The sequence below is a fragment of the Mustela erminea genome, chromosome 9, assembly GCF_009829155.1.
Source record: "Mustela erminea isolate mMusErm1 chromosome 9, mMusErm1.Pri, whole genome shotgun sequence".
Lineage (NCBI taxonomy): Eukaryota > Metazoa > Chordata > Mammalia > Carnivora > Mustelidae > Mustela > Mustela erminea.
In genome coordinates this window covers 2,594,383-2,622,262 of record NC_045622.1, presented here as the reverse complement: position 1 = coordinate 2,622,262, position 27,880 = coordinate 2,594,383, and the positions used below count along the sequence as shown (strand labels likewise).

The following is a 27,880-nucleotide window of genomic DNA, read 5'->3' as shown; positions in this document are numbered from 1 at the left end:
AAAATGTCAGGGCAGGGATACAAGCCTAGGGCTCCTCTGCCCTCTATGTGCAAGCTTCCCACTATCAGAAATGGTAGTGTTGCACCCTAGTCTACCCTAGGCCATTGTGACGTGAGGATTGCTGACTGTTACGTTCCATTTAAACACCACTAACAATCAGACACAACGCTAATTTCTTTTAGGGTGAGCATCTCCATGTAAGGCTATTAGCTAGGTATGTATCTTAGTAGATACACTGATCATCTCTATAACTTATCTCTGTCTACACCCCCATCTACCTGTGGGCGGCTCTGGTTCGGTCACTAACGGATACTCTTCCTTTTACTGCTTTGACCATTTGTGGTGGCTTGAGTGCATCCAGGAAAAAGGGAAGAAAATCAGTTCTGATGCAGACTATCTTTATAAGCCCTGATTTTAGTGTTTAAAATTCAATGTGATCATTTACCTAAATCATAATTTACCTGATCATAATTTACCTAAAACAGAATATATCCCTCTTAATGGTACAAGGTGATTACTGACGAACACGTGTTCTAACTATAATGTCATCGGGGTGCAGAACATTTCCGTCCCCTCGTAAGGTGCCCTCCTGCCCCGGACGCTCAGTTTCCCTTGCCTCTTCCTTGGGCAGTTAGTGATGGGATTCCCAACACGAAATGTAAGGTTTTCCTACTCTAGAACTTTATAGAACTGGAGTCCTAAGGTATTGGTTCTTCTGCACATGGTCCTTGGTACGGAGTGGCTCTCTGCTTGGCTTCAGGAACCCATGCTTTCATTTCCATATCTCCAGGGCAGGATGTCATCCTGCCGGGCTTCCTCTCTATGGTGTGTATCACCAGCTAGGGCAGAGACCCTCATGTAAAATCTTTAAGGCATTTCAAAAGTAAATACATATAAAAGTGGCAGGGAAGGGGCGCCTGGATGTCTCAGTCGTTAAGCATCTGCCTTCGGCTCAGGTCATGATCCCAGGGTCCTGGGGTCGAGTCCCACATTGGGCTCTCCGCTCAGTCCCACTGCCCCTGCTTGTGTTCCCTCTCTCACTATCTCTCTCTCTGTCAAATAAAAAAAATACAATCTTTTTTTAAAAAAAAAGAAAAAGAAGAAAAAGAAAACTGTCTTTTTTTTTTTTAATTAAAAAAAAAAAAAGTGACAGGAAAGCAAAGAACCCCATTCCTGCTTCCTTTCCTGGAACCTTCCCTGCACCCCCAAGTGCGTGTGATAAGAAGTAAAGTAAAATCAAAGTGTGCTGAGAAAAAGCTCAGATTAGAATCTGCACAGTGAATTTTATTCTAATTAATAGAAACCTAACACTTAGCCTGGAATGCAGGAGCTAAGCTAGTGACTCACGTCAAAAGGCAAGTTTGTTTTTAATTATACAAGAGTTTTAGAACAACAGTACCACTGCTATGAATATTTAATTTTCATATTTCACACATGTGCACACAGACACGCATCCACACACATACACATAGAAGATGTTTTAATAAGTCTGGGTACTTATTCCTTCACGATAATAAGGCACTAGAAGGAATGGATATTTAAACTGCTCTGTCAGATGTTCCGAGTCCAGAGCTTGAAGTGTGGTCTCTGTGGTGTCCCTAAAAACAGAGCCATAGGCCATGGGAGGGCAATAGGAAAGAAAACTCTAATTCTGGAGCCAATAGCTTCCACTCCTAAAAGCAACAGGGTTCTGCAGGAACGTCGCCCATATCTGCAGGTTGGGGCACAGGACACAGGCGTCCAGCTTCTCCAAACGCTTCAGAATGGAAGTCCGTGCTGCTCCCCAGAATCCATGTGCCGCAAACCTAAGGCCCAAGGTGATGGTAGGAGGAGCTGGGGTCTTTGGAAGCCCATGAGGTCCTGAAGGCAGAGCCTAACAAGAGAGGCTCCAGACAGACCCTTTGCCTTTTCTGCAAAGTGAGGACGGGGTGGGCGAACGGCCAGCAGCCTGTGACCCGGAGCATGGCGCACACACAGCCCCGCTGGCCTGGCTGGCCCCTGAGAGCGCACTTCCAGCCTCCAGAGCCCTGAGAAATCAATCCCTGTCCTTCAGAAGCATCCCTCTATGGTATTTCGTGCTAACAGCCTGCATGGACTAAGCTGCCAAAGGAGGAGTGACTTTCAGATCACACATCCTCCTTCCAAAGGACAGGGAGAGACAGCACTGTGAGTCGAACTCCAAGTGCACTTGTCAGTTCTTCTCCCAGCCCTGCTCCCCTCCTTCTCTGACCTCATCGGAGTGCCAGGGAAAGAAATTCCCCCAAAGATACTCTCCTCCATGTCCATGCAGGCTGAGTTTCTGGGAACTGTCTTTCGTGGGGGCGGAGGAGGGCGGGAAACAAAACAGGATGTCTGTGCGGGAGCCCTGGGTATTTCTCAACGAGGGCACACCCTGCTCAAAGGGAAGGTGGGTAAGCTTTCAGTTTCAGATGCGCATTGAGGCTGAGAGAGAAGAGCCATGGCTGGTGAGTGTCCCGCTGGCTGAAAGGGCCTGTCTGGGGGAACAGGGGCGCTGCTGGTCTTTAGGTCTCTGGGACTGTTCCAGTGGGCACAACAGGGGGTGGGGGCCGCTGGGGGGCAGGCGGGAGGGCAAAAGGAGAGCCCGGAGACTCCCTACAGCCTGAAGAAAGGCAAGGCCAGGACCAGGAGGGAACCGGGGGGCTCCGCTGGTATCCTGGGTGTGCTCTGTGTTCCCAGCTGAATGTCAAAGGCTCTGGGGTGATAGAGGGTATAGAAGTGGCCCAGGAAAGGAAATAAGACATCACTTAACTTTTTTTTTTTTTTTTTTAAGATTTTATTTATTTCTTAGACAAAGAGAGACAGAGCGAGAGAGGGAACACAGGCAGGGGGAGTGGGAGAGGGAGAAGCAGGCTTCCCGCCGAGCAGGGAGCCCGATGCGGGGCTCGATCCCAGGATCCTGACCTGAGCAGAAGGCAGGATGCTTAATGACTGAGCCTCCCAGGCGCCCCTAACTTCATTATTTTCTTGTGTGGAGTTGAGGCAGGTGGGGCACGTGGGGGCCAGTCCAGGTTTTCAGCTGCGAGTGGCCGGAGAGGACCTCTGTCCTCAGACTGCTCAGTGAGTGACCAGGGTCAGTGCTGAGGGCGCAGTGAGAGACACGGGGGTCTTCAGGGCTTGGGGGGGGGCAGGGACGTCTTTCCAATCGAATCTGAAGCAGGCTACTCCTTGGAGCTGACGTGAGGGGAATGAGACTGTTTTCATGACTTGAGGAATCCTTGTGCTTTGTGTAGACAAGATCCTGAAGGACAGACGGAGGCTGTTTGTCAGCTCAGTGAGCCCCGGGACCCTCAGCAGCTTGCTGGATGAGCTCTTAGACCAAAAAGTGCTAAACCAGGAGGAGATGGAGAGAGTGCGATGCGAAAACGCTACCACGACGGACAAGGCCCGGGCTCTGATCGACTCCATCATTCGGAAAGGGCCACAGGCCTGCCAGATTCTTATTGCTTTTATTTGCGCAGAGGATTCTTTCCTCGCAGAGAAGCTGAAGCTCTCAGGTAAGGGTCAGGGCACAGAGGGTCGGTGTCCTTGTGCCCGACGTTTGATTTCTTTCTCGCTCAGGTTAGTTTGCAGACAACTTCCCGTTTCCTGGCTGCAGGGCCCCGTTTCTGTATCAGGGGCTGGACCGCAAGTGTTCTTCCTTTTTGCTCCCGGTCCTTTGACCTCAGCAGCCTTCTTCTGACTGAAGCTCTTCTCCCGTTCTGAGTGTGCCGCAGCTCCTTTGTGGGACTTCATGAGCTGGTCTGAGAAGCTTCGTACTTGATTCTCCAGTCACCCTGGCGAAGCACCAACTCAGTCTCTCTCTCTCTCTCTCTGTCTCTCTCTCTTGTTAAAGTCCGGGGCTACCTGGGAACTTTCGTAGTCATCTCACATAAAGACTCGGATACTTTTTCTAACATCTCTCCAAAATCTGGCTCTCCAAGAGCAACAAAAGATACTTCAGGGATGGTGGAGCCCCGGGAATAAATTCAGGGCCTACAGAAAAGTAAGGGTTTTAAGTGGACGCTTCCTTCCAGTTACCTCTTCACATATTCCTCTGAGCAGGAGTGTCCACTAGTATGGCTCTGGGCTGCAGAACATTCTGTGAGGCCCAGCCCCTGACCTCCAGTCCTTCTAAGAGCCCGAGACCAGGGGAACAGCCCCTTCTGTGGTCACTTAGTCCCTCCACACTCCAGTGGAGTCCAGCCCCTGGTCTCTTCAGCACTGGCTAATGCATTTAGAAAGCGATATTCTTTGAAAACGAGAAGCCCTTTTTCCTGGGGATTGGGTGAGGGCTCTGCCTTCCAGGTGACATAGCAAACATCCGTGGATGGATGGTGAGTTTCTCATGTTTCTTTCAGTAACTTCTTCACTTAACAAATCCTCCCAAATTAAAAACAACCAGTGAATAATGGTCAGGGTCTAGAATACTTTCACAGCAACCAGAGAGCTCACCCTGCCCCCGTTCCTCTCCCTGCACAGTCCTGGAGGCGCTTGTCCAACCCACCAGGACGCTGCAGCCCAGGGTCCACCTCTCTAGTCGTCACATGATGCCTCCCTGGTCAGGTTCGACACGGCTTCATCTCTCCCTCATCCATCCGCCAACTGTTGTAGGTCCACAGGCTGTGACAATGAGATAGAATATTTGGATGCACTTTAATGGGAGAGATCTTTCTAAAAGAAAGTTCTTGATTTAAGAAGACCTTCTTCCTGTTGCCGTAAGAAGGCCTCCTCCAGAGAATGTTCTGGCATTCACTGATGCTTAATTGACTCCAGTCTCGAGGCGAAGGATGGGAGAAACTGTAGTGTGCTGCCTTCGCCTTGACACTTCGACTCCCCTCCATTCAGAGGAGGGAAATGAACCATATTTTGTCTATGGAAATCCTGTCTTCCATAAGTACTACAAAATGAAGATCGGGGGGCATTTCTCATGTGCTAGCTTATGCCAATTCTGAAAGTTTCTGGAGTAAGCTTCTCGGGTGGGTGCTGTCATACTGAGATTCTCATAAGACCTTCAACAAATTTAAATTCAATTCTTGTCCTTAAAATCGACAATCATAAAAGTGACCCAAGAGGATCGACAAACAAGTTTGGTGATTTTATGCCTCCAAACACTGTAACTGCAGCTTCCCACTGTTTTCCTCCTCCAGCTATGGCTTCTGCTCCCCAGTAGCATGGATGCAGATTACGGAGGTGATGGTCAGGGATCCCAGCACGTGCGTCCCCAGAGGGTGGCCTTGGTGGGCGGGAGAAGTAGCGTACTGATCAGAAGCCCACAGATGATTGTGAAGACAGTTCGCATGAGTATCCTGGCTTGACCACCTTCCTGTTCAGTGACACTTGGGAAACAAACTTCACCAACTGAGGGTCAGCCAAGGGTCACCTCATTCTCATTTTCTGCTGCGATAAGTCTTTGCAAAGCTGAGTGTCCATGGGCACGTGCCTGTTCTTTTTCGTTTTCTCTCCCAAGTCCAGGCCAGCTCTGAGTTAGACCCTCAACATGGCACGCCCCTGTCAGGCAGCAGTGGTCACCCCAGGAGCCATCTTGAGACAGGAGAATTAAGAGATCTCTTGATTCTCCCTCGGATGCTGTCTCAATTCCCCTTCATCTTAGAAAGCAGAAATGGAGAGTCACTTGCAGACACTCCTTTGTTCTGCATCCGGGGGAAAGTTCTGGCATCTCAGTGACCGGTGTGGTTCTAGGAGGCAGGCCTGCAGAAGGTGGGTTCACTAGGGAGGGTCCAACACATCAGGCAAGATTCTCCAGAGACGATAAGCCACCATTTCTGTGTTCTGAATCTTTCCTCAGGTCCGCCATCTGGAAGTCAGCTTAACACAGACTCTGGAGTAGCACCTCTTCCTGCACCAGGTAATGGTATTTTCCAAGCAAGAACATTTTCTGAACCTCATCTTTCCTGACATTAATTCTAGGTTCATGGGATGACCCCAGGGTGAGAGGGTGATGGGTTACTCTCATGGATTGATCCCAGGCCTTTCTCTCTTCTTAATCCCTGCTTTAGTAGAAGCCATCCCTGTAGTTTACTACCACGTTCATACGCCCAAATCTAAACGTATACCAAACCTGACTACCCGCTGGAACCCCACACTTGACTCTCTAGTACCTACTGAACACAGGCACTCATGGTTCCCTGCGGGAGCTGAGCTTGTCGTCCTTCCCCTGCCTTGCTTCCCCTTCTGCTTCCCCTGTCCTAGTTAATGGCACCACTATCATCCAGCTATTCAGACCAGAAACTTGAAATAGCGTGGGTTTTCTTCTTCTTTACTTCCAACATTCCAGCAGTGGCCAAGCTTACAGATTCCTCTCTCAACTCTAGATTCCGCCCTCCACTTTGATTTCTGCTACTATATTTCAGAATCCTAGTTCTCACAGTGGCCTATGGTTCTTCAGCTGTAATTCTTACTATGTTTGTCTTGTCATTAAAGAATTGAATCTATCCTTTTCTTGCCCTGGACTTTAAACTTTATGAGAAAATTAGACACATCGGATTTATTTGTAGATAAGATCCCATCACCGTAGTTGACTCAGTATGCATGCAATAAATGTTTGTTAAAATACTATTTCACTGCATAATTTTATCAAAATTGCTAGTGGGCGAGGCCATGAGAAAAACATCTGACATACATCAACTGTGTTATAGATCTTGCTCTATGGACTGTTTATAGAGGAATGAATAAGACAAACAATGTTCCTGCTTTTACTGATCCCATAAAAATACATGAAGAACAAAGAATAGGTATTTAAGGATTTCTACCATCAGATTAAAGCTAGTCAAAAATTTGGGGATGGAAATGACACGACACACAACCATATCAGCTAATATGATCCCAGACAGTAGTAAGTTAACCTGGTGTTAAGTTAATCTACCTTACTGAAAGATTAGTCATCAGATGACTTTTTAATTAAGAATTCTTATTGAGATAAGATCTTAAAATATTAGAACTCTAGACACATTCATTCATTTATTCATTAATTTATACATTCAGCAAGCATCTATGTGTTTATAAGTATTTTAAGCACAAAGATGTGGGAATGAGATGTGGGTACAGAGATAAGGATTCAAAGACGTTGTACTTTTACCAAGGAGATTCAATATAAAAGAAAGAAAAGATTCTAGCATCTAGTGGAAAAAATGTACAGTTTTAGGCAATAACATGGCCTTTCCTTGGAGCATATATTACAAAAGGATCGTCATCACCGTGAGAAAGAGAAATATGAAAGCAGTAGGTGGCCAGGAAGTTAGTATTAGGCCCAGTGTCATAAAAGAAAGATGAGAAGCTCCTCCCAGAAATCTTCAGTGGGGATGAATCATTAAAACATGGCCCAGTGTGAATTTGATGGGTCCAGAGAACTCAATGGAGATAATGAAAGAAAATGTACTTCATGGGGCAGATGGCGAAACAGTTAGAAGGCCTTTGCAGGGGTATTTCCCATCATGCAGAACTTTCTAGAGACAGGGCAAAACTCTTTAAGCTGTGCCTATCGTTGAAAGAGTGTTTGTATTTCTGACAGAAGACAAACACAACAAAAACCCATTTAAGATTTTGGACACTGTGGGCAAAGAACTCATTACTGGTGTTTTGCATGGCTTATTGGAAAAAGATGTTCTGAAATTGGAGGAAGCAGAAAAGAAAAACAATTTTATATGCTAAACCTGAAGGCAAGCCTCGGGTCTTTCTGAAATCTGTGCGACAGAAATGGCAGGAGGCAGGTCAAGCCCTTGTCCAAACTTTCATTAATACAGACAAATATTCCACCAGTGTAAAAGATAAACTGAAATCACTTAATGATGGGTGTCTCAAATTTTCCAGATTCTACTTAACTCCAAGGCCCCTCCAGGGTCCTCCATAATCCCGCCATCTTTCCATTACTAACATATAATTTTTACTAAACTGGTCATCATCCTTGCCTTTTGTGGGAGGCCACCTTGCCTTTTATGGGAGGGGACCCACTTCCCAGTTAGCTAGCAAGTTAGGTCCCTGTGCTTCCGTTACTTATAGAAGAGCGGATTGTGGACTCTGGGGACTAAAGTATATCTGCACGTGAACCCAGATTCTGCCCCTGTAGACACTCCATGATTTCATTCCAGCTTCTTCTTCTCACTGGGCATCAGTCTCAGCATCTGTGACATAGTGACAATTCTGGTAACTTTTTCACAGGCGAGGGACATCATGGCGGACAACTCTGAAGACAGTAGCCCTCATCCAGAACTCTCCTCTGAGCTCCAGACACACTTAGCTCTAGCTGCACAACCAACGTTTCCAGCCAAAGACTCCACTGATTTCACAAACTAACGTCTACAGAATTAAACCCTTGATTCCCCCTATCAGATCTGTTCTGCTTCTAACCCTTTCTATCTCGGTGGACAGAATGATAATCCAGCAAGTCTCTCTGTCTAGAGCACAAGTGTTTTCTTCACAAGGGAAGAGTAGCTCTCGGCAGAGTGCAGACCACACGGGAGGCCGGGAAGAAACACAGGATGAACACGACACATAACGAGCAGGCACCCAGGAAATATTAGTTCTCACAAGTATTACTTCACTTCTAATGTTTAGATCTTTCTAGTGCTTACTCATTCCCGTGTGTCACAAAAACATGGTCAGGAGAACAGCTGTCAAGTGCCCAATCTATTAAAACTCTTGAAGACTTCTGACCTAGATTGAATTATAAATATTATTAGAACCTAAATAGCCTCTAAGCCAAGTTCAGCAGCGGCAGACTTGATCCGCTACAGAGGTTAAGCTCAAACCCTAGCCCCGAAATCTCAGAGTTGATCAATAATAATAACTATAATAATAAATAATAATAAACTAAAGGCAATAGAAAACTCTAGCTATCCCACTGTACCAAATACGCTTTTTCAACGAGTCCCTCATGGGGAAGGGGTGCTCTGTCCACACGTGCTGGTCGGACAGAGCTCCAATATGATAACCTCGGCTCTGTTCTCATTAATACATGAGCTGGTCCTTATGCAGGCTTATTATTTCCTCTTAAATCGGGGATGGAATGGAGACAATTTTGAAAAAAAAAAAAATCCGAGATCACTCAGCAAATGGGAATTGAAACTGAAGTCATAGGAGCTTCGAATAATCTGAGGCCCCCAGGAATCACCATGAACACCAAACTGAAAAGTTTAGGCTATCGGCAGATTCTGAGGTGGCACCCGAAGCCTGGGGAGCTTGGTGAGCTGGGCTACTGACGTACAGAAAGACCTTGGCTGGGCCTCCTGGACATGGATATCATTCTGATTCATTTCATTTAACAAACTCATATATGTACATACGATGCAACAGGCACTGTTAGTCTGAGGAATAGCTATTTGGATGCCAACTGGCCAAGAGAGATGGCTTTGTCTTACGTTGCATCAGTTTCTTCCTTTTTGTATCACTTTAAGGGGTTTCTTGAGCATTTCATTAAGTAATTGAGAAGAAAGTTAAAATTTTTATCTGAACTCCGAATTCTCTCATTTGTTTTTGTGTGCCTCCAGGCGAATGGAACCCCCTTTGGGCAGCAGGCTGCACTATAGCACTTATTATGTTGTAACAGAGGGACTCATTTTCATGTTAACTAAATGTGAGATAGAAATCCTATCTAATCCCCAATTTTATCTGCAAAAGCAGTACCTGTACCCAGATACAACATGGTCATTAGGAACTGATGCTTATTAATTAGGATGTTCACCAATCCTGGAAACAGAGGTGACTTCTGCTGGGAAAACGTACCCTCTGACCAGAGACTAGCCCAGAACCCTGGACGACCTCGCATTGGTGGAATCTTCTGGAATACAAAGGGAGTGCACATGTCTCTGTTTAAGAAATGTTCAGAACATCTAGCTTCCTTAAGAACTTACGATCTGCTACATCTACAGAGGTTGGGTTTTTATCATTCAGTGTAGAAAGATATTTATCACAAGAATGTGATTTAAAAACTAATGGAAACGAATGAATGAAATAAGAAAAAAGTGTAAAATATGAAAACTGAAAATTTTATACAAGATAACATTGCTTTTGTCATTTAAGTAAAAGACTTCTTGGTTGGCTTGTGTCACTGAGCATGAAAATTTATTCCTTTAATGGACAAACCCCTTGTTACATTAGCTCTTGGCAAACTGCTCAGTTCTGTCTATGAAGAGCTCTTCCTCATTCCTCCAAGGGCGGGCTCAGGACTTTCCCGGCTTCTTGCACAGTCTCAGTTAAGGGAGGCCACGCAGGGTTTGACAGTCCTACATTTCTCTAGGAATTAGGTCAGGATGAGTCAGAGACAAACTTCTTCCCATGGTAGGAGGGATTTTCTCACATTGGAAAACACAGGTTGAAAACTGTGTTGGTTGGTTCACATGTTGGGGGCAAGGACACCCAGAGAATGTTAGGGTCCCTGACAGACAACCATCTGGTCAACCCTGGAACGTAGGGCTGGTTACTAGAGTCTCTCCTTTAAGTCACTGACCTCGCAGCTGGGTGAGGAGCCACCGCGGCCTGTCTCCTCCACGAAGGTCACAAGTGCACACAGTTGGAGATTCCGCTCCACGCGTGCGTGGGTGTCTGTCTGTGCCACGTGAGCTGGGAGTGGACTCAGGAAGGCACTCTCTCTGAGAGCAGAGCTGCCAGCCACACCCGGCGACTTCGGGCCGGAGCCATGACCAAGTAACACATGCTGAGAGGATGTGATTTTGCATCCTATTAATTAATTACCCTATTAATTAATTTCACTGGTTTCTTTTTCGTTTCTGATCATGGACATGACAAAATTTTGAATGGCACATGTGGCTCAGTCTCATTTCTAAGGGACAGCACTCCAGTGAATCTTAACTCCGGCGGTTCTTGCTCAGAGACCATAGAAGCTCCACACGGACAAATGAGAACCCCAGAGTAAAACCACTGGAAAAATCAAACTGTTTTTGCTGAATATAGAAAGGCTAAATCTGATCCCAAATTATGAAAGTATTTTCCTCAGAATTCTCAGAAACCTACACTTGCATTTTCAGGGGGATCTGCTTCCTCTACTAAATCATCCTGTTCTTTCCTACTCAAAATACACCTCCTTACACTAGAAGTTGGACATAATTATAACCCCTACGTGCTGGAAGATCTTCCCATCATCTCCCTCCTCTGTCAGTATTCTTAAGTGAAAATTGGGTCCCAAAGGCAGATATCCTAATTGATGATTCATGCTATATCCTGCAGCTTTTGAGGACACCGTGCAGCTTTTGGGGCCACGTGAACCAGAAGAACCTCCCAATACGCTCAAGCTTTGTCCTCATGAAGAATTCGTGAAACTCTCTAATAAAAAGGCTACAGAGGTGCTGTGCTGGGTCCACGACATTGAGAATAAGAGAGAAACAACTGTTTCTACCACATGATTTCCTAAAACACTGATGGCAGAGTTGGGAATGAGGACAGTGGCAATCTTATCCTTAGATGCTCTGAGCAAGGAGGAAATCATGTGGACCTCACACAGATTCCGATTCTCTTTCAACCCCACGGCAGAATGCAGATGTCTCATCTTATTCATTTATTTGTTCTCGAATCTATTTGTGATTTAGGACAACTTTAGCTCTCGTTACCGATGCGAAGTACTTATGAGAGAATATGGCTGAGTAATGGTTGTTTGCATTCTAGTTGAAAAGCCTAGACATGAAGCATTTTCTAAAATATAGTTAAAGTCTGCATAGCATTGTATGTTGATGTGTTTTTAAGAAAAAAAAAAAAGTACCAAAATAATAATGTTACCGAGGAAGAAAGACCACTCATGTATTCATTTCTAGCTGGGGCCAGTGGCAAGCGTCTCCTGGCTTCTACAGAATTGTATCTGAATCTTGAATGTGAAGACAGACTTGACTAGGTAGAGAAGAGAGAGGAGAGGGTAGGAAGTCTTCTAGTCTCCTGAAGATTCTTAAGGAACCATCCCAGCTCTTTACTGGGTCCTGCTGTGGGCTCTTAAAAGATAACTTAGCTCCCGTCTGCACTTCTTACTACTGCCAACTCAATCCATTACAAAGAGATAGGAGAGCAGGGTCTTCTGGTACAGGGTAGAGGACTGGGCAGCTCAAGGAGCCCTTAGCGCAGTAACAGTGACCAGCAGATGAGGGTTTCAAAGGAGCCTGAGGTAAGTCAGACTCACCGTATGTCTGTTTCCTGCAGATCTACCCAATAATGGAGAGAAACTATCGTACTCGGCTGGCTCTCATCATATGCAATATAGAGTTCGATCATCTTCCGCCCAGGAATGGGGCCGAAACTGACATTGCAGGGATGAAGAATCTGCTGGAAGGTCTCGGCTACAGTGTGGACGTGAAACAGAAACTCACTGCTGAGGTCGGGGCCCCTCACCCGCCCCTAAGTGTATATTCAACGCACATCCTACTACGAACATGTTAGCTTCAGCATGTTAGGCAAACACCTTGACATCCTTGTGTGTGTGTGTGTGTGTGTGTGTGTGTGTGTGTGTGTGTTAAAGACATGGAAGTAAGAAACAAGGAGAAATTTATGTCTTTCTTGAGCTCTAATATCCTCAGTTCCATAACTGGGCAAAGTGGCTGGCATGTGTATCTAGACAATCCTCAGTTCCAAAGCGGGATGATTAGGAGTCCGTCCCAACAGTCCCAGGAAATCCGAGTGTGATGTCAGTGTCATGGCAGTGTACTCACCATTACGTGCCAAGTCCCAGCTGGGTCCCAGGGGCTCTTCCTGAGCACAGGTCTGTGAATGAGACGGGCAGCTCCCAGCTCCAGTGCTCTGGGCTTGCTTGGTGTGGGATGATCGTACCGAAAGCAAAACAGAACGTGTCACAGATTTGGTACATCCCTGGAAGAGTGAAAAGAAAGTTAAAAGTAAGTAAAGAGAAAAAAGAAGAAGGAAACATGGCAGCAAACTAGTGAGTGGGGATCCCAGCAAACCTGATGTTAGATGGGCTCTTCGGGGAGCTAATACGGAAGCGGACCCATGAGTCTAGGAACCGCACGCCCTGGATAGCTGGGGATGACCTGTGTTCTGGATCGGAGGGGAAGCCACACAGGAGCCGTACAGAAACACCAGGGCAGCTGGAACCTAGGGGAGGTGAGGCACGGTGAGAGAGGAGTATTTGTACATCAGAGGTTTGATTTTATTCTAAGCATAGTGGGAACGGGTTTACAAGGGTACTGGGAGGACGCATTTATGACACAAGGCTCCTATCAAGTACTGAGAGACGGAAAGGAAAAAGTATGTAGGTGACAAAAAGTGACCATAAAATGTATGAAGAGGACAGTTTATGTATCACCATCAGGACTGGAAAGTTCTACCCACTGCTCCATTTTAGAAAAAAAACCCATCCTGGAGCAAGCAGTGCCTGAAGGCGTAGTGAGTGGGGCGTTCTGGACGATTCTTACGCTGCTGCTTGTGATAAGCAGGAGGTGAGACCAACTGAAATGCTTCTCCTAGCAAAGTAAGATCTGGTGGTTTTTTCCAGGGTATGGAGTCAGAGCTGCGGGCCTTCGCCTCCCGCCCAGAGCACAAGTCCTCGGACAGCACGTTCCTGGTGCTCATGTCTCACGGCATCCTGAGCGGAATCTGCGGGACGGCGTTCAGCCCGGAAAATCAGGACGTGCTGCCTTATGACACCGTCTTCCAGATCTTCAACAACATCAGCTGCCACAACCTCAGGGACAAACCCAAGGTCATCATCATCCAGGCCTGCAGAGGTGGTGAGTTCTAAGAGGGAAACCCCAGAGGTCATGCCGGTGTCTGCTGAGAACAGTGATGTGTGCTTTGCTTCTAGAGGAGACTATCTTAGACCCCATTCGGGGCAAACAAACTAGACTGAATTAGCCGGAAACTTGCCCTAGGGGGCTAGCATCAGGAGCATCTGTCCCATCAGTGGACACATTTCTGTTCAACTCAAGAAGACCACTAGCATTCCTAAATAGAAGTTAAACACAAATATTCAAATCCTGGAACAAAATGATCTTAATGAGGGCTTTCCTTGTTAACGTTTTACATTTTGACAATCTCTGGCTTGAGAAGAATTTCCTTTGAAAGTGAGCATAGGATGTACTAGCGGCGTCTTTTTTCCTCAGGCATATTGGAAGGGAAATGAGTAGGAAGGTGCGGGAACAACAACAACAACAAAAACCCAAAAAACAAAAAACTTTTCTCCTGACTTCCAACTGTCCTTTTGCTTTGTGGAGCAGTGTTTTGGGGGAAAAGGAAACAAACATAACTTAGCTTAAAAAATGTAACCACGCTCTCTGAAATTAGGCAAATAAGGCTTTAACTTCTGTTGTCTTCCTCACAAACGGGCCCTTCCAGTTTTGCGATGCTGTCAGCGCTAACTGGCACATTGCTGAAGGACCCTAGAGAAGGGCAGAGCGCTGTGTGTGTGTGTGTGTGTGTGTGTGTGTGCACGCGTGTGCGTGTGCCTAACTGGTTGGAATAACTGCTTAGCAACAAAGTTGTGGGCAATTGCTCTAGTCATCCTGAGAGGCACACAGTGTGCAGAAATTTGATGTCTCCACAGAAAATCTTGGGGAAGCGTGGGTCAGTGACTCGAAAGCAGCCTCCGCCGGCAGCTTTTCCCATCAACCTCTGTTCCTGGAGAGTGACGCCATCCACAGGGTCCACGTGGAAAAGGACTTCGTTGCTTTCTGCTCCTCGACCCCACGTATGTGTCTTTCCAGGGCACACAGGGATTTGTGGGCCTGAGGGGGCCCCTGAACGATTCTAGAAAATCAAAACAGGCTCCGCACAGCAATGATCCGAGGCAAATTTTATGTGTTATCGATATTGTTTAAATCTTGTCTCATCTGTTCTATGGAGACGAAGATTCTGTTTTTTCCCTTTACTTTCTAAGATCGTACTTTTATTATAAGGGTTGTGCTTTTGAGTTAAAGGTACACCAAACATTAAAACAACCTAATGGGGCGCCTGGGTGGGTTAGTGGGTTAAGTCACTGCCTTCGGCTCAGGTCATGATCCCAGGGTCGTGGGATTGAGCCCCGCATCGGGCTCTCTGCTTAGCGGGGAGCCTGCTTCCTCTCCTCTCTCTGCCTGCCTCTCTGCCTGCTTGTCATCTCTCTCTGTCAAATAAATAAATAAATAATCTTTAAAAAAAAAAATTAAAAAAAAAAACAAACAACCTAATGCAAGGAACCTCCTTTCCCATATATCACCTTAAAACAAATGACTGATTCCTTTTTCTACTAAATCCATTTAGCAGTTTGAGGAGAGTTTTTCTGGATCCTGGGACTGGCTGCCCTTTCTCAGAGGATCATGCAAGCCTTCCATCACACACCCCAGCCCAGTGTGGGTGCCCCCCCTTTTTTTTTTTCTTTAAATATTTATTTATTTAACAGACAGAGATCACAAGTTGGCAGAGAGGCAGGCAGAGAGAGAGAGGAGGAAGCAGGCTCCCCGCTGAGCAGAGAGCCCAATGCGGGGCTCGATCCCAGGACCCTGGGATCATGATCTGAGCCGAAGGCAGAGGCTTTAACCCACTGAGCCACCCAGGTGCCCCATAGATGCCCCCTTTAAAACAAGTAGAAAATGATACCTTGGGGCATATTTGATGTACTAACAGTAGAGCAGTGTTTAGTTCTTGACCTCTATGTAATCATCTGAAGAAACCTTACATTTGGGTGTTTCTAAGCTGCAAATTTTTATTTTCAGTCTTTTTAAACCACTTTATAGAAATATGACTGACATCTGCTAGGACTTCATGAGCTTGGAGATAAGAATATATCTGTGAAGCTATCACCACAATCCATGCCATGAACGTATCCATCCCCTCCAAAAGTTTCTTTTCAGTCTGTTCACCTATTTTGTTGATGACACTATGAAAGACAGCACAGTAATTAGTCTGCAAATGGCCACCTGTGTAAACGTGGTGACAGTCTTGAATCCTTCTGAGCTTCTAGCTTTTCCTCTGTAAACTGGGATAATTCCAATGATCTCTCAGACCTCTTTTGGAAGCCAAGTGGATAACAGAGGGCACAGAGTTAAAAGTCAGTCAGTCCTAACAATACGATAGGATTACTGGGTCATCTTTTGCAGTTCTGATGGGCTGCCCTGCTAGTTCAACCTCTGCTAGCTTTTTATTTGTCTATTTGCTTCCTGTCTGTAGAAAATGAGTTAACGTAGGGTTATAGCTGCTTCTCCTAAAGACACCGAGATAACTACCAAGCTATGCTTTAGAAAAACTGTAAGCGAAGTAAGAGTGAAGGCTCCAGCCCAAGGCTTACCACCTCCTCTCTTCATAGATAACGTATCCTGGAGACACCGCACAAAGGGATCTCTCTTCATTGCACAACTCATCACATGCTTCCAGAAATACTCTTGGTGTAATCACCTAATAGAAGTATTTCAGAAGGTAAGCTTGTCATTCGTCTGTTCAGGAGGCCTTTGCCAGGTGACAATGTCGGAACTGGTCAGGCAAACACAAGTGGAGTGGGACCTGGTTCCTGTCATCTAGGTGTTTAAAACCTGATTGAGGAAAAAGAAAAAGAAAAACGTCAGTGCATTATAGCAAGAGATCAAAATATAAAAGAAATAATATAAAATATAAGTTTGTATGTCATGGGGTATAGGTTCTTAAGTTTCAAAGAGTGGGAGGTATTTGCATTAATTTTCATTGTTTACTTTATTAAATAAATATGAACTGGCTGGCATATTTGTGGGCTCTCTCCTGGTGACAAAGGGGTGAAGGAGACACGTGTGACCTTAAGGTTCTGTAGCAGGTACATCGCTTGTGAGACACATAGTCACTGAGCAAGTAGGCCAACAAACAAATGTGTGGTCATGGATTGTGATGGAATCTGTAAAGAAAAGTCTGAGGACATGTGAATGGGGTGGTCCAGAAGGGGGACCTGATGCTGCTTCCCCAGCTCTGGACACTCCTTAGTGGCCCCCTTTCCCTGTCTACTTTCCTCCGTGGCTCTTCCCTCCATGCACTTAGTATATGTATTTATAGGCTCATTTTTTTAAAAATCTGTATTTACTCACTCAAATGTGAATTTACGAAGGCGGGAATTTGCTAAATGCGACATTCAGGCACATAGGAATTAATATCCATTGAATGAAAAAAATGCTTGAATAAATAAACAGATGTTCTCCCCTTTTTTAAGGAACAAGGGATTGCTATTAAGAACATGGAAAACTGTGGTTGTTTTTTCAATCAAAAACATAGAGAACAGTTACACTCTTCTGGAAGAAGAAGGCAATACCACGAGTAAATTGGAGAAGTCAGCATCATGACACGAGTTGGGGTCTCTAAATAAGAACTTAGCAAGCTAAGTCCTTTGGATGAGTAGGATTTGGACATTGCACTTGGAAGGGCATTTCCAGGAAAGACTAGAAATAATCGATCTAGGTTCAGCAGGATCTCATTGATCAGCCTGTGGCAAAAGACTTTAAGTCAGCCTGGTGGCAGGGATATGAAAGTTATTCAGTGTTCTGGACTCAACAAAATCCTGAGATTTGAGTCTCACTAAATTGAGGAGTTAACCCTGGTAGACATAGAAAGTAGAGAATTCTCAAGATCCAGTTCTCATGAAGCAACCCCAGGGGAAAACTAATTGTCAGATCACAAACAGAAAACAGGAAATAGAGTTTGAAAGGGCTTGGATTAGACATAAAGTGTTTGAGGAAAAGGACATATTCTGACACCAGGTATCACTTTTAAGAGGTAGGGCAGCACTGGCAAAGAGTCTGAGTGTCCATGGGGCTGGCCGCATCAACCCCAGGAGCACCCTGAATTCCCAGAATTTTCTGGCTCATGGTGAAAAATTTTTCCTGAGAATTCTTAAGAGGCATCATCTAGCCTCTCTTTTTGTTTTTAGGTACAACAATCATTTGAAAAACCAGATGTCAAAGCCCAGATGCCCACCATTGAACGAAGTTCTCTGACAAGACCTTTCTATCTCTTCCCTGGCAACTGAAAACGGTAAGTGCCGAGAGCTGTTGGCAGGTGCAGTAAGTGGGAAAGTCATATTGGTGGTGAGGTCCAATGACCAAGTGGCGGCTGACAGCTTAGTTGGTTCCATTAGTGTTCCTGGTTGATGTAGTTTGGTGGTTAGTTGCTGTTTTTACTCTGCTTCTGTGCATCTGAATCCTACCTCCACCTCCACAATCGAGCCGTTGGGTTAGTTGAGCGAAACCGAGTCAGGAAGTAATGAACTGTGCAGGACACAGCGTAGCAATTATTAAAATAGAAATGTCCTCATGTTTCCACTGACTTGCATTCATCTCTCTCATTCCCCCCCTTGCCCACCCCTCCCACATACCGAGTTTCCACACATTGCCTCAGATCCTGAGAACATGGGAAACACAGGAGCAGGGAGCGAGCAGGACTTTGGTCCTCTGAGTGCACACGTGTCACGTCGCCGCTCTGAGCAACTGCTGCCAGATGCTACAAAAGCTACCCCGTGTGGAGGCAGACTCCGGTTCCGTACCACTCCCACGGAGCGGATCTCACCCTCGGACTGTGCTCTTACAACTGCACATGCTCTGCATGAACCCCCTGAGCATCCACCGCCACACGTAGTAGTATTGTTGTTATTATTAGTTTTGGTCAAACTATTTTAGAATGGGTACATCAAATTAGACCCCAAATTTAGACCCCAAGTTAGACCCCAAGTTAGACCCCAAATTATTTCACTTACTCACAGCTGCTTTATATCATTATAAGCAATTATGAGTCTGCCTCTCAGAAACATCACTTAAATTCTGTTTTATCATGAGGTTGATCTCAGTGGTTCAGTGTGTGCCCCTGCCATCTCCCGCCCTGGGTTTCTGACACGGTCCCAGCGCAGTTGCCCAGATACTTCAGTGTAACAGCTGCTAAGGCCTAATGAGTGCAAGAGAACTACATGGAGGAACTGGCTTGTTTATGGGACTCGTATGTATCCGGCAACGACTACGTTCCAGGTTCTGATCCAGATGCTGGCAATATACCAGGCAACAAAGCAAGTGGAGTCCTTGCTCTGAGACGTGCGCTCGAGCGAGGGGAGACAGACTCTAACCACACAGGAAACAGATCCTGCATTGAGAGGGAGAAGAGCTAAGAGAAATGGAGGAGGTTAAAGAGCCCCAGAGGGAGGATGCTGTCGGGCTACAGATAGATTATTTAGGCAGAATTTCCTTCAAGTGATAAAATGATATAGTCAGAACAAGGAATGGACAGGTTGTGGTGGGGGGGTGGGACCTTGGGGTACCTGTTGGGCGAAAAGTGTCCCACCTCAGGAAACAGCAAGTATAAACACCCTGAGGCAGAAATGGGCCTCACATGTCTAAAGAAGTGTCAAGAGGCAGCAACCTGGGGGAGAATGAGATCAATGGAAATGGGAGAGGCAAATTCAGAAAAGTGGTGGGAAGCCTGTTCACGTGGACCTTGGTGGTCATGTGGTAAAGGTTTCAAATGTTTTATCCCGAGTGAGACAGAGAGGGTGTTTCAAGTGCTCTTACATACGGAAATGACATAATCAGGGGCCTGGGTGGCTCAGTGGGTTAAGCCTCTGCCTTCGGCTCAGGTCATGATCTCAGGGTCCTAGGATCGAGCCCCGCACCAGCCTCTCTCCTCAGCAGGGAGCCTGCCTCCCCCCTCTCTCTCTGCCTGCCTGTCTGCCTCCTTGTGATCTCTCTATCAAATAAATAAAATCTTTAAAAAAGAAAAAAAAAAAAAGAAAGAAATGACATAATCTAGTAACAGAGATTTTGCAAAGATCACCTGGAGTACTTTCGGGTGAGTAGACGACAATAGTCACAACTAGAAGCCAAAGGAAGTGGCAAGAGCCACCCAGAAGAGGACGGGAATGGAGCCATGAGAAGAGACAGACTGAGGTCTTTCCGGGATTGTTGTCTTGATTCTGCTCTTTTTCTCTCCTTCAGGCCATCGCAGGCAGCGCAGCGCATCTTGACCAACTTCGGAAAGTACCTTGACCAAAGCATGCTCATGTGGCCTTTTGTATTACAATAAAAAAGAAAACAAATGAACTGTCTTTTACATCCTCTAGCAGAGAATAGGATTTCCTTAAAATGGTGGCTGAATGGAAATCAGGTGGAAGACGTAAGCTGGATTTTCCAGCTTTATGACTCATGGGGTGTGTGCATTTCCTGGGGGAACATAACCGGCCATGACTTGACCTTAGCAATAGGGTGACGGGAGGCAGTACCTGTCCAGAGACAAGAACTATAAATTGGTCAGCTCCTCACTTATATACTTATCAGACCCTGGACCTACAGAATGATCTAGAAGAAGTTTTCTAATTTATTACTTGGCCAACATTATAGGTGGAGCTCTTTTTTTCTTTTTCTTCAGTAAAGTGTGAGTTCAAATTAATCCCATGTATCTTTCTTCTTGCTCTCCTGTTTTTCTTAAGTACTTTTTCCCCAGACTTCTGCACTTTCTACATTTCAGGAAAATCTTATCCTTTAGCAAGCCCCTGACTGTCATCTAAAATAAGTTGGGCTTTTGTCCAAGGTGGTGTAAATTCAGTGTATTTGTATAAACACACAAATGCAATTAGAAACACCACAGAAAATGCAAGGGAGTGTTAGCAGTGGAAGGAGTAATGTCTACTCTTCTGGAAGGATGAATGTTGGTAGAGGAATTTTGGCTACATGGCCACTAGAACTACTACGTAAGGAGATACACCACTTCTACCATGTTCACAGAGAATGCTGGATAGAAATTTTAGCACATAGCTGAACTAAATTTAAAAAAAAAAAAAAGGATGCTCTGGATGTCAAATAGAAACATCATAGTTAAAATTTATAAAAGTTAATTGAATGTCAAGATTATTGTAAAGATTTCAATTATTAAAAGGGATTTTTGTGTATAAGTAACTAATTTAAGCCTTACAACAGCCCTGTAATTACTATCAACATCCTCGTTTTACAGATAATTTAGAGCTTAAATGACCTGTCCAAGGTCACACAGTTAGCAAGTGAAAGTTCTGAACTTACTCTGAAATCTGAGTTATTAACCATTGTGCTGTGTTGTCTCTCCAATGCAAGGACAGACTAAAATTGTAGGGTTTCTGAACTGTAGGGGTTAACTGAATTTTGAATTGCAAGGATTAACTAATACTACAAAAATTCATGCTGGCTTTATATCTGGACTTGGCCTGCTCATGTAGACATGTAAGTCACATCACAAAGATTCAAAAATATGTTTCACAGATGCCTCAGTCTTTGACTACCAAGTGGTAATACTAGAAACCCAATAACAGAAAGACTGCCTCACATCTGTATATAGCACAGAATGAAAATACACACGCATACACACACAGATTCCAAACATAGAACTATGTGTACATATAGGCACATACAAAAACCAGGAAGAAAAACATACAAACTAAGCATTCGACTTAAGAAATCAGAAAATACTAAACCAATACATAAATAGAAGTAAGCAAATCATACAGATTCAAAAGAACGCATGAATGAAATTGTAATGAAACAAAGGACTGAGCAGGTCACTGAAGCAAACACTGGCCCTTTAAAGGGCTAATGAAATTACAGACAGCCAAGACTGAATGTGAAAGAAAAGAATTAGCACAGAGGCAATATTAAAGATAAAAAGGTATGATGAATATAGATAGACATAAATACAGAAAAAAAAAAAAAGTAGAGAAAGGACACCTGGGTGGCTCAGTGGGTTAAGCCTCTGCCTTTGGCTCAGGTCAGGATCTCAGGGTCCTGGGATCAAGACCCCCACCTGGCTCTCTGCTCAGCAGAGAGCCTCCTTCTCTCTCCCCCTCTGCCTGTCTCTCTGCCTACTTGTGATCTCTCTCTGTCAAATAAATAAATAAAATCTTTAAAAATAATTATCAGAGAATATCACACATAACACAGAGGAAATATACGGAAAACTTTCTAGAAAAGGTAAATTAATAAACTTAATACATGATAAAATAAAAAGCTAAATTGACCCATAAACATTAAATAAATGAATTTTTCTTTGTCATATTCATCTGCAAAAATGATGAGTAGACCCAAATTGTTGTAAAGACATGTCTTACAGAACTTCTAAGAAACTGATTCATTCTACTTTCAATAAACAGTTCCACATGAAAAAGAGAAGTATGCTTCTTAAAATCTCTTATAGGCCTTATACAAAACTGAAACAAAATGTTAGAAGAGGAGGAGAAGTTAGAAAAATATTGGCTGATTTCTCATAAACACTCATGTAAAGATTCTAAAAAACATGTTAGCAAAACAAATCTAGCCATATCTGAAATACTACTAATATTTATTAATTAGTATTTGACGATACTGGCATTTACTCTAAGGATGTGGTTACAGTTTAATAAGAGACATATTTAGGACAGCTTTCCTCAAAATAAAATTTAAAAAGTAGATGCAATAATTTTAAGAAGTTTATAAATGCATTTAATAGTACTGAGAATTCATTTATGATAAAGAATAATTAAAACCTTAGAAAAACAAGAAGAAAAGCAATTCCTTAATCTAATGCATATATTTAATAAGAAGTCAACCAACAAAATAGAAGTACAGGAAAAACAATGTGTGAAAATCTATAGCCTCCTTATGCAGAAATATTTGAGGATTACCTTTGAATGAGATACAAGTAAAAAATATTTCTATTCAGTTTTGCACTAGAGTTCCAAGCCAAGAAAGCCAAAAGTAAAAGTATGGAACACAAAAAATAAAATCATCATTGTTCTTGAAAAATATGATTTTATTCACTAAAAATCTCTTCAAATTAATAATATATTCCCTGGATTTGTAAGAATTCAGATCAATATACAAAATAAAACAGCATTCTCATATTTAAAAGATGATAGGAAGTGTTTGCTTTTTAAAGGCTCTTCTTGCAAATAGCAATTTACATCATAAGATATTTGAAGGTAATTGTAAACAAATACTTGCAAGGTATGCATGGAAAATATTTTTAAAAAATCACCAAGTGACATGTAAAGAAGATTTAACTACTGTGAAGGATATCCTCAACACTGATTAGAAGACAAATGTAAAGATTTCAATTTCCTACCCAAATTAATCTATAAACCCAACAGAATAACAAAGAAAACCTAACAGGAAATTTTCTCAAAGTGGATAGTTTACTTTTTTTTTTTTTTTTAAGATTTTATTTATTTATTTGACAGAGAGAGATCACAAGTAGGCAGAGAGGCAGGCAGAGAGAAAGAGGGGGAAGCAGGCTCCCTGCCGAGCAGAGAGACCGATGCGGGACTCAATCTCAGGACACTGAGATCATGACCTGAGCTGAAGGCAGCGGCTTAACCCACTGAGCTACCCAGGCGCCCTGGATAGTTTATTTGTATACCTTGTTTAGAAAATACAACAGTAAGAAGAGCTAAGAAAACAATTTTGTGTTGAAGGGATGGACACTGCCTAACTACAAATCAGGACATGATGTAAAGCTCCGTCAAGGGAAACAAAGCGAAACAAACCATTGGACTCCATCAAGACACACAGTGATTGGGAACAATGAACAAAACTAAAAGGCAGCATGTGGGATGGTGAAGATATTTGCAAGGACATATCTGAGAACGGGTTAGTATCTAAAATCTGTGAAGAAATTATCAAACTTAACAGCGCCTCCCCGCTCCCCCCAATAATAATACAACGCTTACACTTTTCAGGGGATGCAACATGGTATAGTTACTCTGGTAGGCAGTATAAAGGGTTCTCAAAAAGGTAAAAATAGGGGACACCTGGGTCAGTTTAGAGTCTGACTCTTCATTTTGGTTGATGTCATGATCGCAGGGTCATCAGATCAAGCCCCGCATCTGGCTCTGCCCGGGGTGTGGAGCCTGCTTAGGATTCTCTGTCCCTCTGCCCCTCACCATTCCCCACTGCATGCTTCCTCTCAAACAACAATAACAACAATTAAAAAACCCTAGAACTACCCTGCAACCCAGCAATGGCACTACTAAGTATGTACCCAAAGGATACAGAAATACAGATTCAAAGGCGTACACACCTCAATGTTTATGGTAATGTTATCAACAATAGCCAAACTATGGAAAGAGCCCAAATGTTGACAGAGGAATGGATAAAGATGTGGTATATATATGTACAATGGAATGTTATTCAGCCATAAAAGTAATGAAATATCATTTGCAATAACATGGATGGAACTAGAATTTATTATGCTAAATGAAATCAGTCAGTCAGAGAAAGACAAATACCATGTGATTTCACCATACGTGGAATTTAAGAAACAAACAGGTGAACACAGGGAAAGGGGGAAAAGACAGAGGGAAGGAAACCATAAGAGATGCTTGACTGCAGGGACTTGTAATGGAAGGGGTAGGCTAGATGGGAGATGGGCATTAAGGAACTAACTAGAATTTAAATAAAAACTTGAAATGAAAAATAAATAATATGAAATGAAAAATAAATAAATAAATAAACCCTCATTTCTTCTTGGAAATGTTGCTGAGTAGCTTAATTTTCCGTATGCAATTCTCTGTATACGAGCTGATAATCGTCACACCCATACAATTCCCTTCATCTAAAATTGGACTGCTTTTAACCCATATTTTTGTTTTCCAGTGTCTAATGTCCTAAGATTTTCACTGACTTCTGCATCCATAACCAAGTGTTCTGTGCTTTTTTCAAACAATAACTCTCAATGCTAAGAAACAATGAAAAGCATTTATACTATTATGGCTATGTGAATCATCTCTGGACAAGTACTGTGTTGGGATGTATTTCCACCTTTTGGGGGCTGATCCCTCAGTAACTGTCCATTCAGAGAAGAATATTTCTAGCCTCAAAATCTACCACTTTGTTATTACCTGGTCACACATGCTTGTTTTTCTCTCCTATAATTCTAAGGCTAAGGCATCACTGCCCACTTAACTCCTTCATGCTTGCTGACCGACATTGTTCAATAATAGTCCCATTGCTGTCCTACATCATGTTCTCACTGAATGATGTCATTGCTATTGCCACAAAACACATTATAATGATCCCATTAAACAACACACACACACACACACACACACACACACACACACACACACACACCACTCTCTTCCCCATAACTCCTCAAAGCTCCCCAAACTCCTTTATTCTCTCTCAAATCACTTCCAGTCCCTCTTTTGTCTCTAACCTTGAATCAAAAACAATTCTTGTTAATGTAACCAGTGTCTTCCACATTGTCAATTTGAATGTTTAATCCTCAATCACCGCTCTGACCAATTAGAAGTACTTCAGAGTGATGTTGACATCTTCGGTTAAGTTGTGTATTTGAGACTTTTCTTGTTTCTTGAGGAAGGCCTATATTGCTATACCTTTCCCTCTTCTGACAGCCTTTCCTGCACCTCCAAGGTTTTGAACTGTCTGTCATGTTTTCATTTCATTTGCTTCCATGTATTTTTTTTTTAATTTCTTCTTTAATTTACTGGTTAACCCATTCATTCTTTAGTAAAATGTTCTTTATCCTCCTTGCACTGGAGATCGTTCAAAAATTTTTCTTGTGGTTGACTTCAAGTTTCATAGCATCGTGCTCTGAAAGTATGCATGGTATGATCTCAATTTTTTTGTACTTGTTGAGGCCTGATTTGTGACATAGTATGTGATCTATTCTGGAAAATGTTCCATGTGCACTTGAGAAGAATGGTTACTCTGCCACTTTAGAATGAATGTTCTGTATGCATTGGTTAAGTCCACATGGTCCAGTGTGTCATTCATTGTTGTGGTCATCACCATGGAGGTACATGGTCCAAGGTGTCATGTCCTTGTTGATTTTCTGCTTAGATGATCTGTCTAATGCTATAAGTGGGGGTATTAGAGTCCCCTACTATTATTGTATTATTATCAATGAGTTCCTTTATGTTTACTATTAATTGATTTATATATTACAACTGTCAGATTTTCCTGTTGGATAGACTCCTTAATGATGACATAGTGCCCTTCTTCATTTCTTATTAGAGTCTTTGGTTTAAAATCTAGTTTGTCTGTTATATACATATGGTTACTTTAGCTTCCTTTTGACATCCATTACCATGATAGATAGTTCTCCACTCCACTCCCTCACTTTCAATCTGCAGGTGACTTTAGGTCTAAAATGAGTCTCTTATAAGCAGCATATAGATGGGTCTTGCCTTGCTTTGCTTTTCTTTCTTTCTGTCTTTTTTTTTCTTTCTTTCTTTCTTTCTTTCATCCATTCAGATACCCTATGTCTTTGGCGTGGAACATTTAGTCCATTACTTTCAGAGTGATTATTTTTTTAAGATTTAATTATTTATTTGATGGGGGGGAGGAGTAGAGAGAGAGGGAGAATTTCAAGTAGACTCTGCACTGATCACAGAGCTCAACAAAGGGCTCAATCCCATGACCCTGTGATCATGACCTGAGTCAAAACCAAGAGTCAGATACTTAGCCTACTGAACTCAGGTATCCCCATTCAGAGTGATTACTGATAGAATTTAGTGCCATTGTATTACCTATAATTAGGTGTTTCTGGAGGTTTTCTCTTATTCTTTCTAGTCTTTGTTGCTTTTGTTTTTTCCCACTCAAAGTGTCCCCTTTAATATTTCTTGCAGGGTGTTTAAGTGGTCATGAACTTTTTTAGCTTTTGTTTGTCTGGGAAAATCTTTATTCTCCTCCTATTCTGAATGATAGCCTTGCTGATTGAGTATTCTTGGCTGCGTATTTTCCCATTCAGTACATTGAATACATCATGCCACTTTCTTCTGGCCTGCCAAGTTTTTGTGGATAGACCTGCTATCAACCTTATTTGTCTTCTCTTGTAGATTAAGGGTTTTTTTTTTTTTTTCTTTCGCTGCTTTCAGGATTATTTCCTTATTTGTGTATTTTATAATTTTTAAATATAGTATTTGATATTTAAAAATTAATCAAGAAAAGAATTAAAAATCATTATATCATGAAATATTAGGCAGCATGGTGAGTAGGGCAGGATAAGTTAACTACATCTTATTTTTCATAAGAGGTAGTCAAGAACATTGTTGTATTTGGTCTATCAAAAAACAGAGGGATAAAATATGCACGTTATTGAAAGATCTGAAAATCAGCATAAGAAAACAAAAATGAATAATTTAGGGAAATTACATGTAGAATGTGGGACTGAAGATGGGAGAGTTGTACTGAGAATATGTTTTCTATTATGCACTTTTCTGTACAACTGAATTAGATGCCTGCTGCACACATTACTTTGATAGAACATTTAAAACTTATTAATCTATCGGGGCACCTGGGTGGCTCAGTGGGTTAAAGCCTCTGCCTTCAGCTCAGGTCATGATCCCAGGGTCCTGGGACTGAGCCCTGCATCGGGCTCTCTGCTCAGCAGGGAGCCTGCTTCCTCCCTCTCTCTCTGCCTGCCTCTCTGCCTACTTGTGATCTCTGTCTGTCAAATAAATAAATAAACTATTTAAAAATAACCTTACTAATCTATCAACACTGTTAATACTATATGGTCATTAAAAAAATGAAATAGTTCCTAAGGTACTTTGATTCTTACAAATGTCTTTCATACATTGGGAAATTATAAAAAGCCAACTGTTGATGACATGGGAAAAAAGTTATTGGTAAGTATGTGTTTCTCTATTGGTGAGAAACTGCCCCAAAACACAGTGACTTAAAACAATGGGCCTTTACTATTGTTCACAAGTTGATTATCAACTCTGTGGTTCTTCTTGTCTCTGGGGTTATCCAAGTGCCTGAGATCATCTGCACACGGGTTAGGCATCTCCATGTGATGTCTCTAGCAAGCTATCCCAGTCTTGTTCATGTGGACAGTCACGTGTCCAAGAGGAAGAAATGGGTTACATGTCTACTGGCCTGGCAAAGAGCTTCACAGGGTCCATTTACTGCATCACAGTGGCAAAACCAAGTCAGAGTTGAGTTTATAGTCAGACCAAAGGAAACAAAGATACTCCTGA

At 43.1% G+C, this 27,880-nt stretch overlaps 1 protein-coding gene across 5 annotated transcripts; it reads left to right on the top strand.

Annotated features, from left to right (window-relative positions):
- The first annotated feature begins 2,358 nt into the window (after positions 1–2,358).
- On the top strand, positions 2,359–19,976 carry LOC116598275 (caspase-1-like). 5 transcript variants are annotated; one of them, XM_032356846.1, is made up of 10 exons: positions 2,359–2,465; positions 3,252–3,515; positions 5,807–5,866; positions 11,200–11,315; positions 12,157–12,330; positions 13,463–13,697; positions 14,510–14,653; positions 16,247–16,356; positions 17,825–17,928; positions 19,872–19,976. In XM_032356846.1, exons 1-9 carry the CDS (start codon positions 2,459–2,461, stop codon positions 17,921–17,923), a joined length of 1,209 nt encoding a protein of 402 aa, XP_032212737.1. In that variant the 5' UTR covers positions 2,359–2,458; the 3' UTR covers positions 17,924–17,928; positions 19,872–19,976. The 5 variants fall into 5 exon arrangements, 4 of the variants coding, with proteins under 4 accessions (XP_032212737.1, XP_032212738.1, XP_032212740.1 ...); XM_032356847.1 differs by lacking the exon at positions 19,872–19,976 and having other exon boundaries at positions 14,484–14,653; positions 17,825–17,915; XM_032356849.1 differs by lacking the exons at positions 17,825–17,928; positions 19,872–19,976 and having other exon boundaries at positions 14,484–14,653; positions 16,247–16,357.
- The last annotated feature ends 7,904 nt before the right edge of the window (positions 19,977–27,880 follow it).